Source organism: Megascapheus bottae, chromosome 33, assembly GCF_031878675.1.
Source record: "Megascapheus bottae isolate mThoBot1 chromosome 33, mThoBot2.hap1, whole genome shotgun sequence".
Classification (NCBI taxonomy): Eukaryota; Metazoa; Chordata; class Mammalia; order Rodentia; family Geomyidae; genus Megascapheus; species Megascapheus bottae.
The window spans coordinates 1,929,335-1,941,532 of NC_143541.1; the positions used below are offsets into that span (position 1 = coordinate 1,929,335).

At 38.3% G+C, this 12,198-nt stretch overlaps 1 protein-coding gene across 1 annotated transcript in view; it reads left to right on the forward strand.

Annotated features, from left to right (window-relative positions):
* The window catches only part of Cntn4 (contactin 4), a 723,524-nt gene that overhangs the window by 520,335 nt on the left and 190,991 nt on the right, over positions 1-12,198 (forward strand). Inside the window, exon 7 of the mRNA XM_090323973.1 lies at positions 3,423-3,518. Within this exon, the coding sequence (XP_090180099.1) occupies positions 3,423-3,518 (96 nt within the window). The remainder of the gene's footprint in view (positions 1-3,422; positions 3,519-12,198) is intronic.

Below are 12,198 nucleotides of genomic sequence, written 5' to 3' on the forward strand. Positions count from 1 at the left end.
AAGGTTCTTTTAGACCATAGCACCATAGGAAATGTTCTTGGGGCTTTATCTGAAGTGTGTGTGTGTGTGTGTGTGTGTGTGTGTGTGTGTGTGTGTGTGTGTGTCTGTGTGTGTGTCTGTGTGTGATTGTGTGTGTTGACCATAAATCACATAAAGAGTGTAGTCCATTTGTTACAAATGATGAGGTATCTACACTTACTCTAATGCACTTCTTTGGTAGAAGTTTGGGCTCTCATTTCTTACAACAGGGTGCTCACTTTCAACTTTCCTTTGATGTTCAAAAATGATAATGAGTGGACTAACATTTATTGACACTGGATCAGGCAGTATGTTAAAGGCTTTACAGGTATCACCTTAATCTTAAGAAAGCTCTGTGAGGAAATATTGTCCCGACATCAGACATGGAGGAAGGGAAATTTTCCCACATTGTACCGAATAAGAGTTCTCAGCTTGTACTCTCTAGTCCTGTGACTCCAAACCCAGTTTGTTACCCCATTAAGCAGGCTTCCCCATGTTCTGTTTACTCGGAGATATCCATTCAACCATGTCAATCTCTCTAATGGTTTCTTCCTTCTCCCTGAGCAGAGAGAATGTCAAAAATGTGGATTTGCAACTTATAAGGTTTTGTGAATTGAGGATTTATTTTTGAGTATGAGTCTCCACATTCCAAAAGTCATACCCATGGGCAGCCACATGTAAACCTACTCAAGGAAAAAAAAAATATAGCAGACAGGAGTTAAAATAGGTTTCGTAATAATGGGGTTTCAGATTCACTCTCCAAAAATACCCCTTTCTTTTCACAAATAGTCTCATGATCATTATGGAAATCATATTTATAAGAAGCATATCACTTGACCATGTTCCTAAGTTCATATTGATTTCCTTATTGATTGCTTCTTTCAAAACTGGAAGAAGCAATAACACAGGAAAGTGGTGCTGAAAATTTCTTATTCCAAGGCCATCTTGTGAGAATTAATAGAATTCAGGTCTATCCAAGCCAGGAAAAAATTGAATTTGTGTTGTTTTGCTTATATTAAGTAATGCACATATAGAGAGAATAGATAAATTATGTGCATAATTTACATCATCTTTTTTCCTTTTTTGCCTGCTGTCTATAGATTTATATTAAATAATGATATATGTTATTGTCTCATTATTCTTTCCAGGACATTTTAAAACTTGACTCTTTTAGGTTATATTTTTATTATCCTTAAGTAGTTGTATAAAGAAGGTGATTTTTTTTTTATCTCCTCCTCCAAGAGATTTCAGCCTGAGACTCGCTCAAGCTCTTCATTCTGGTCCCATACTGATGGTCTAAATAAATTATTTTTCTTATGTAATGCTATTACTCATCAAATAATCTAGTACCCTTATGATTTTATTTACTCTAGACAATATGCAGGTATTTATTATAAGCTCCTACCTCAACCACTTTAAAAAGTTAATAACAGTCCAGGGAGAAAGTATGAGGCTATTTTCCTCATTTACTCTCTGATTCATTCTATTGTCTGAATTCCAAATATTTTCTTATTTTAAGGCATTTATTTATTAAATCCATATTGCAGTTTTACAGCCTTTTTCCACCTCCATCCCTCTAGGAATTAACTGTAATCCACTTCTAGACTCTCCATGAGCTGGCAATCTCCAAACACTTTGTCTTATTTTCTAAGCTGATTAAAAAATAAAATAGTAGTTTTATAATCCATAGGAGAATAAAGGACAGTTGGTTGAGCAGAAAAATGTAGAAAAGCACACTTGCCACAAAATTGTGTCCCTTAGCACATAATTGTTAGAAAGTTATATAAAAATGCTGAGGAAATCATCAACAAAATGAGTAGGGTTCATTTTATAAACATGTGCATTCTATATCAGTAAATCATACATAATGCTGTTTTAAGAAATTATGATAAATAGATGTTAATTATTTGTCCTATATACATAACTTGTTGTTCAATCTTATTAACTATATATTCAACCATGTCTTCAGTAACCAACTGAAGGGGTTGAAGGAAAGAGAAACCACAGTCCTCAGATCTCAGCCTTCTAAAAGCTAGTATTATTACTTTTTAATTGTATTCATATTATCTTTAAGTAATTATATATAAAAGCTTCCATTCAACAATAGAGTTTATGAATACAGTGCATCTTGATGGTAACACCCCTCTCATCATTATACTCCATCTCTCCCAACCCAATGCCTCCTCTCAGCTTTCCTATTTTCTAGGATATGCATTGACTCCTGTTATCACCTCATTCTTCCCCGCTTCCTCTCATTATTCATTCACCGCTCCCTCTCTTTGGTCTTCCCCCACACCTTTCGTGTACCAGTTGCATAGTAATCATTTTGTTGGACTGTGAATTGATTTTTCAGGATTTATACCATCTGAATTCTCCCCTGAAAACACTACATTTTGATGAATAGATTTGTGTACACTGGCTTATAATCTCACATGTGCTTACTTGTGTATTTGGTGTCCCACTATGGGATCCTTTGTCTCTCTAAGCTTGAGTGACTTCACAGAACACAGTTTATTTCCAGGCCCATCCATTCTTTGCAAATGATGCACTAGCATTCTCCCTGATGGATGAGTAAAATTCTATTGTGTGATATGGAAAGCACACTTCCTTCATGCTCTTGTCCACTGGGGAGCATCTAGGCTATTTCCATACCTTGGCCATGGTGAAAATAACAGCAATGAACATGACTGTACAACTAGAAGCTGTAGTTGATTTGGATTTATGAGACTGAGTGTCTGTTATCTCTCAGTTCTTAATTTTTCCTACAATTCCAGAACCTGGACAAGGTATCTGTACAGAAATGTAGTATGCAGGATATCTATATATGATATATTCACATACATATAATGACAGTAAGTCATATCCAAGCATCTATGGGTATATGAAGAGGTGAGATAATTGCAGACAATCCAGTGATTTGGGAAGTAAACAGAACTAAGAATCAGAGAGCACGTAGGTTTGAATTCTGACTCTAATATTTAATTAGAGGGATCTTGAGGCAGTTTGGACACCTTTAAACCTCAGCTTCCTCACTCAGCTCTGCAGGTTCTGACTTGCAGAATGTTCTGGAGCAAAGAGAGCATTCTGTATGTGTGTGTGGTAGGCAGTGCCTGGACATGGCTAGAGAGCATTTAAAATAAAGTTAATCTCAGTTATTGTTTTTGAATCTGAATAGACCCATGCTGTAAATGGTTCTTCTAATGCACGGTTCTGCTACAGAAAGAGGAAGGAAGAGACAGCACTGGGGAAATACTGTCAATAGCATCCAGTATTCATTGCTCTGGGATACACGTTCTCATGGCTGCTTTTCAGGGCAACTGTCTTCTTTTTGAAACAGTGGCAATCACCCATGATCTGTTGGGATGTTAAAGCTGAAGTGTGTCTTCCTTTGTCTCTCCCGACAGATCTTGAAAACTTCAAAACGAGGACGAGAAGCACTGTATCAGTTCGTCGGGGCCAGGGAATGGTACTTCTGTGTGGCCCACCACCCCATTCTGGAGGTACCTATCCATCCGCGGACATGTGCACATTTTGATGCCTGCTATTTCTTTCTGGCTGAGTTTTCTCCTTCTTGGCACTAGCTGAGGGGACAGCACCATTTATAGAGATTCCCTTAGTCTCTTTCTGTAGAGGGAGAGCCCTAAGGAAAGCCATTAATTAGAGTAAGAAAATATCAAATTGTACAAATGGCCTATCCTACTGCTGTCTTCCTGGCATCCAAAGAAAGACACCTAAATTGACTGGAATCAGAATCCTTTCTCTTGATAAAGCAATGTAGCTGAAACTACAAATACTGTTGCAATATAAATGGGTTTACAAAGATGGCCCTGCTTTGTCTTTTCTCTGGCTTGGTCAGGGAAGGAATCTGTGAACATTTCTGCTCACCACAATTCTGACACCAAGTATATAGCTTTGACTGTGCCATTAAACAATTCTCTGTCCCTCTGTGTATACTTCTATCCTGATGCTGTTCAAGAGTTAGCGTCAGACATCCCCCATTTGAGCAAAGGCTCAATTCCAAAAGGCCGCCCTTTATCAGGAACCAGTGGCAACTCTCTGACCTTCCATACTTCTGAACATCCATCCCCACTGGGTCAATTATTTTCTAGAGGAAAAATGTTAATTTACCATTAATGTAAAGGATGCTAGCATGTATAAATATGAATAGCAGAGAAAGAAGTATAAAGGGTGAGGTACAGAGTGTGATAGGGCCCAGGCCTTCCAACCCCGAGGAAGTACGGTACATTGTTTCTTATCACTCGAAATGCGTTTATGAACCTGAAAGCTTTCCAAACCTTGAAGGACATAAAATGAACTAGAGATTTTTATTATGTAGACATAATTGTGAATTATTGCCTCTGGGGATTGAACTCAATGCCAGGCCTTCTCCCTGGGGTCGAAGAAGGGAAGAGAAAGTTCCAAGTCTCCTGTCATATGATTGGTTCATCTGGCAAACTGGTGAAACTGTTGGAAAGGTGGAGAGATGCTAGGGAGCTCACCTGGGGTCACCTCATTTGCATAAATCAAGTATTAATAGGGGGAAAGAAAAGAGAGATCCTCTTCTCATTTTGTATCACTCGGGAAATTATGGCTTCAGGGGTTTATGTGCCAGGAACCAGAAAACCAGCAATGACATATTTTGTAATAGTTGCATTATCAGAACAAGAACCAAAGTCCTTTCAGCACAGAATCCGTGACCACATTGCCGAGACTCATGATATCTAGAGTGGTTTAAGACGTGATCCTCTGCAAATAACTAGAAAGCTCAGCTAACTCTGATTAGAATTCAGTCTTCTCAGAGGGTTATCAAATGTATGCAGTCAACAGCTTTTCATCGTTTTTGTTTATTGTTGTTTGCTCCCTGATGGAGTGATGGTAGAGAGAGAATCAGGGCCTTGTACATGTTTCACATGCAACCATGACCAATACCCCAAACTTTAAACATGAATCTTTTTTGGTTGGTCTTTTGTTTGAACTCAAGGTCTGGGCAGTGTCCCTAAGTTCTTTTGCTGAAGCTTAGCCCTTTACCACTTTGAGCCATAGCACCATTTCTGGTTTTCTGATGGTTAGTTGGAGTATCTCTGAAAAGTATCTCTGAAAAGGAGCTAGGATAACCAGAGGGCAAATACAACTGCATATCAAGGGTTCAATAATATGGAGATTTAGTTAGTAATGATATTTATTAGAATTTTTCAAAAATTTGTAAGATTGATAAGCTTCTCTTCTTGGGAATTGAAGCTGCCATTCAGTTGCCTTAATTTTTCCATTTAACTTTCTGCATGATTATCAGAGCAACCTTTCCAAATTTAGGTTATGTAAAACACCCATGTATTTTTGTCATATATTCAAAGTTGTAACTTCTTTTTTAAAAATAAATTTTGTGTCCCACCTAACAGTTCCAGTAGAAAAAAACTTATCAACAAAATAGTTAAAAGGCTCACACTTCAAACACACATGCACAAAGACAAGTAGAAGGAGCTGGCATCCCTGAAGTCTGAATTGAGAACATAAAATGATTAAGATTTCTAGCTTTTGAAGACAAACACCAGTTGCGCTTTTGAGGTTTTAGGTTCAAAAGCAAGTTACTCCTTCAAGTTAGCATCATCAGGTAGGAATTTGGGGCCTTGTACTGTTTCAAATCATTGTTGGAAGTTGGGCAAATATTTTCACATTTCTGTGCCTCATTCTGAAATAAGATGTGATGAAAATCCTCAGATCCATTTTAGTCCTGTCATGACACAATTATAACTGAATAAAGGCCAACAATCTTCTTTATTATATCTTCACCCTTGAAGATCTGCCCTTTATATAATGAAAACACTTAACAATGGACATATATTTTGATTCAGGTGAAATTTACTCAGAATGATGCTTCTCTTCTAATTATGAAATCTGATCAAAACAAAAATAGAAGCTATTGCTAATTTCTTCCGTTGCCAGTCTTCAGAGCATTAAGTCTCTGTAACAGATCAGTGATTAATGACTCATCTTCGGGCTGTATTTTAAATGCACCATGCCTGTCTGGCATGATAATAGCTTTAGAAAAGGCAGAATGAACACATAACGTTAAAGCTGCCCTGACTATACTTAGAGGTACCTCACCCCTTTCTCTTCCCATGGGAAAATTTATTAAAAATTTCTACAGACATCTGCTGAAATGTGCTTGTCTCTGCTGGCAGCAGACAGCAGCTCTGAAATCTGACATTGCTGACAGTCTTGATGGTGAAAGACAAGGAAATAAATATTCTCATTATGGGCTCTATTAGAAATCGTGTACATACTACCTCTATGAGCTAGGCAGGAGCAGCAAGGAAATTTCCAAGAGAACAACAAAGCTGATCTTCAAGGTTGTAAGAGAGTGTCTCAGATATCCATCAGACTGGGGCAGTGGAGCCAGTGATTATCTGATGAAATCCCCTCAGTGATTGAAAAGCTTCCCTTGCAACACTCTATAGCAGCGATTTTCTTGCTGCTTTTCCAGCCTGTTTATTACCTCAAACCTGCCAGACTCACTATGAGCTCCTGGACCCACTGAGCAGTTTAGACCCAACATATGGCATCCCAGTTTCCGTTGTAACAGATCACACAGAGGGAAGGAAATGAGTCAGCCTTTTATCATATCAACGCCACACCCAGTCATGGCATGAGCTGCACCGTCAAGGATGCTACATGTCCTAGCTCAAAACCCTGCAGTGTCAGGGGCAATATAGAAAGGAGCAGCCCTTCGTCTGTTTTGCAGAGCAGATATTCCCAGAATTCTCTAGTCAGAGTCTAGCATCTTTGTCGTCTCTTGGTTTAGAGGGATGATCTCATCATAGGAGTTTTACCAAAACATGTTCCCACAGGCTCGGAAAGAAATGCAAATCACTCTACAGGACTTTAATTGTTTTTGGTGCTCCTTAACATTAGAAATAGAGACGGATTGACTTCCAGAAGGTTCCCTCTGCTTTCCACCACCTCCCGGGTCTTTTGACACCAGCAATTCATAGCCTTTAGCCAAGCTCTCATTAGGTAGGAATAAAAACGAGTGACTTCCTTACTTCTTCAGGTGCGGTTAAGTGACCAGATGACTTATCCTTGGAAATCCTTACAAACTGTTCATCCGGGGATATGGTTCTTCACACCTTCCTTTCATCTGTCACTGCTCAAAAGGTTATCCATGGACCAGCAGCAGTTATACCTGGGAATGTGTTAAAAATGCTCAATCTCAGACTTCACCTAGGTAAAGATCTCAGATGTTTACCAAGATCTGAGTCAGATCTTGCTTTCAATCTGATCTCCCACTGATCATGTGCATAATTGAGTTTTGAGAAGCCCTGGATTGTATCTTTGATTCCTACACACATCCTTCCTGTGATCAGTGGTGGGCAGGCAGCTTTAGGATCACTGGGACAAATCACTGATGCCATAGATGCCCAACCTTTCCCCCTATTTTCGTGAATCTAAGCTGGGGTCCCTAAATAGGTACCTATACAAAATTCTAGTTAACTCCGGGTTGTTCTGGATTTTAAATCAGCTCACTTTGACCAGCTATAAAATCAGCCCAGGCCCAGCACAGCTAAAATGGATTGCTTTGGTTTTTCACATCACCCATGCTAAAGAGATCTGAATATTTCTCATTGTCAAATGTATATTGAGACCAGTCATGGGGAACCATGCCTGTAATCCTAGCAACTCTGAAGGACGCAATGAGGAGGATAATAGGGGGAGGTTAGCCCAGGTAAAAAGTTTTTGAGATCCTTATCTCAATTAAAGTTGAACACAGAGGCATGTTGAGGATTATAATCCAGGCTAGCTCAGGAATAAATGCAAGACTCTATTAGAAAAAATATAACAAAAGTAAAATGGGTATAAGGCCCAGAGTGGGGAAAAAAAACCTAAGATTAGCTTATCTCCATCATTTGTACTCAGAGATAGCAAATTATATTTGGTCAGGTCTTACTAAACTATTGTCAGCAAAAGTAGGTTTTTTGGAGAATCGAAAAAAAGAAAGCAAATCACCCAATTCTGATTCTAAGGTTAGTTTTTGTTATTATAGATTTTGAACAAACTTGCTAGACATTTTTTGTTAGAGGTTTGATAACAGAACATGTACCCATTAGAATTGGATTCCACCCACAGGTCCTCAGACCCAGGGATTTCATGACAGAATCGGGAGAGTTCTTTGTGCTATTTATAATGCTTACAATAAGCCTGCAAGAAGTAAAGATGCATTTTTTAAAATGAATTTTTAAAATGATGGAAGCAAACAGATTCTATGCAGGCACACACTAGTCAATGGCAAGATTAAGAATTGCTGGAGCTAAGGACACATCCTCTCTTGAAGAAGAGAAAAATAGAAATATGTATTTTACTATGTAACTGTGGTCATTGAGCTTCACATTAGGTCCTCTAAATCTGAATTTCATGGATGTGAGAATTCTCAGTGGTATTACTGGTAGTTTTAAAAGTACCCTAAGTATCTTTATTATGTAGCCAGACAAGAAAACTTATGTTCCTAAATTACAGTATCAAGTCTTACCCCAGGAAAAATTTCTCTCTCTGCAAACTTCTCTGTAAGTTTGATTTCATGTGGGCATCTAGCCACATGGATTATAAGAGAGCCCAATAGAAATCCATCATGCCTTCCCACATACCATGTGGTTATTTCAAATGGGCCATTTTGTATTCTCTAAAAGACAGAGATAAATACTTAAAAATGCGATGCTGCAGTTCTATTAATCTACTATGTGGTCTTGGGCCAATTATGTAATTTCTCTCTGCCCCATTTCTTCATCTGGCTGCTGTTTCTGTCCCTCCATACCTGGTCAGTCTCCAAGATAAAATGTTACCTTCAGAATCAGACTCATCTGGGCTCAGATTTAGTCCAAATAATGCCAACAGATCACTGAACCAGGAGCAATCTTACTGAGCTAACTTTATAGCACCTTCTAAGCTCACAATAATGTTCAAAAACAACCACATTGTAGCAAATTAGGATGTTGCCTAACTTCTCATCCCATACATGATTGTTATTGCAGACCTTAAACTGAATACACAGTCCAAGTGGTAGAGCCCAGGGCCCTGAGTTCAAAGTTCAGAGCCATCAAATCCAAGAAAGAAAGGAATCCCACTCAAAGTGTTGAATTATGTCCACATCCTAGTCAAAATAAAATCTCAGTTAAATGTGCTTGTGTGAATAAAGGCCTAGCATTCTACTGTCTCTTTCTGGGTATGTGTGTATATGTGTGTATGTGTGTATGTGTGTGTGTCTGTGTGTGTGTGTGAATGAGGGAGAGAGAGAGAGAGAGAGAGAGAGAGAGAGAGAGAGAGAGAGAGAGAGAGAGAGAGAGAGAGAGAGAGAGAGAGAGAGAGGACGGGAGGGAGGGAGGGAGGGAGGGAGGGAGGGAGGGAGGGAGAGAGAAATAGAGAGAGAGAGAGAGAGAGAGAGAAACAGAAAGAGACAGAGACAGAGTATGTGTGATTGTGTAATTAGGAAAGGTCCTACAGTCCTCTTTTGAGGTACTACTACATTAGATATCCTTTGATGATCCACTTCACATCCCATAAAAAAGTGCCTTGCCTGAGAGATATTTTGTCTCCTAAAAGTACACACACACACACACACACACACACACACACACACACACACACACACACTTGTCATTCATGGGGTTTGAACTCAGAGTGCTCTCCCTGAGCTTTTGTTGTTGTTGTTGTTCAAGGCTAGCACTTTGTAATTTTGAGCCGCAGCTTCATTTTTGGTTTTCTGGTGGTTATTTGAAGATAAAAGTCTCACAGACTTTCCTTCCCAGGTTGACTTTGAACCGTGATTCTTAGGTCTCAGCTTCTTGAGCCACGAGGATTACAGGTGTGAGCCATTGCCACTTAGTTCTCACAAATAATTTTTAAAACCCAAGTGTTCAATAAATGAGGACACACCTCAATGTATATGCATTGACCAGAAAAGGTTATGTCTCCATTGAGTCAAGAAATAGATCCCAAGTTACATGGACTTGGAAATCTAAAGGTAACATTAAAATACAGTTACTATGACATGCCTTAAGAAGGTTAAGGATTGGACAAATGTGGGTAAAACCATGTTTTTGTGATAATTTGAATGTAAGATGTATTCTCACTTCCATTTCATGGTAATAAAACTATATATTTCCTTAAATAGGTGTCTAACTCAACTTTAGTGAGGAAATGCTTAATATTTGGTAACAGATTAATGAAAGATAGATGGTAATAGCAAAAACCATGTACTAAGTATTCTTAAGGAAATCTTCTTTGGTCCTTGACTTTGCCATGTTCCTTGAAAAGATAAGAACATGGCCTCTTTTATTTAAAGGTCATATTCCTCCTCCTTTTGTCTTTCTCCTTTGCCAGTCATAGGAGAGCATAGTACATTAATCATCTAAATAGCATAGAAAATGTTAAGTCTTTTGCACGGGAATATTTTTCTGCTCTTATTAAACCTCCTCTTTCATCCATTCAACAAGGACAAGTTGTTATTAATCATCTAACCCAATGGTATAGTAGAGTGCTTCATGTTTAGGAGAAGACATTAGAAGTATTTGTCCTTACTATATCAAATGCTCATTCCATATCCATCTGCCAGTAGATCAGGTAGTCAAAGAAAGAATCAGAAAAACAGTGGCTCACGCCTGTATTCCTAGCTACTCAGGAGGCTGAGATCTGAGGATGTCAGTTCAAAGCCAGCCCCAGGAACTAAAGTGCATAAGATTCTTACCTCCAATTAATCACTAGAAAACAGGAAATGGCACTAAGGCTCCAGGGGTAGGGACAGCACCCATGCCCAGAGTTCAAGCCCTACGACCAGGAAAAAAAAAAAAAAGCAGAAAAGCAAAAAAGCAATTGGGCCTGGCATGTATAGAAGACTAAATCATCTGTGCCCTTGCCCTTGCCAATAAGGCAAGAAGATAGGTGAATATTCCTATGGAAAATTTTATCTAGAATTGATTAAGCCTATTCTGTGATGCTACTGACACATTCCTTGACCTTGAATATTTTTCTCTTAACTCACTAGAAAACTCAAATGTTTCTTGATGTATTTCTGAATGTCAAGATGTCAAAACTATATACTTAAGAGCAGAAAAATAAGTTTACTTAAGAAACAAATATGCCTTATTAATAATTGAATTATAGACCTTATGTAACTGGGTTTCAAATTTCTTAAATTAGCTTATATTGGCATTGCTGCTGTGATTCCCAAGAAAAGTTCATTAAGAATAATAGCTAGATATTTTCTATCTTAATTCTTCTTCTAGCTCTAAAAAGAGGTGTATTAAAGCAATTTTGTAATTATGTCAAATGTCAGTTCATAGAATTTAGAAACGAGACTCATCAAGTTTAATCAATTGCAGTTAGCTCCAAATATTTATGTTCAATAGCCCAAGATCATTTAGTTTCTAAAACTTGCAGAGGGAAATTTTAAAACATCACTTTTCTTTTTTAAAAAATTATTGTAAAGGTGATATACAGAGTGCTTGCAGTTACATAACTCAGGTAATGAATACATTTCTTTAAGAGCAGTGCCACTCTTTCCCTCATTTTCTTCAGATTTTCCCCTCCCATCCCTCCCCTCACCCAAGTTGTACTATTCATTTCCAACATGGGGAAGGGATCATGTTTCTATTCCTTGTTTTCTTCTTTGTGTTTGTGCACATTTTTTCTTGTACTTTATTGGGCCAAAAAACAACAAACATTCTAGCTAATTACTAATACCCTTAGCTAACTGGCTTCTCTTTAAAATCACTTTGTACATCCTCTCGTATTAGATACTATGTCAGTGTTTTGTGATTGTACAGATTTAAGCCACGGAGCTTAAATAGCAGTATCTCTGTATTAAAAAAGAAAATCTTGTCCTCCAAAAGCAAAGATATTAATGCCACCTTAGACCTGGAAGCACAAGGATCAGTTCGATTGAGGGACATATACCTTGGTACCAAAAGAGAAATGGCATTTGCCATGAGATTTTACTCATAAAGCTGAATGATCAAACAAGTATGATCACATCACAAAGCTTCCCTGAATGCAGACCTTTCTCTTGAGATTTCCTGTCCTAGAAAGCAGTGAAGGATGGCTTTGTGTTGGAACACAGATGCTAGTTGGAACATGAAGAGTTTGGAGATGGATAAAACACATTAAGCACCCAGTAGAGTGTTACCAGGGTATCAG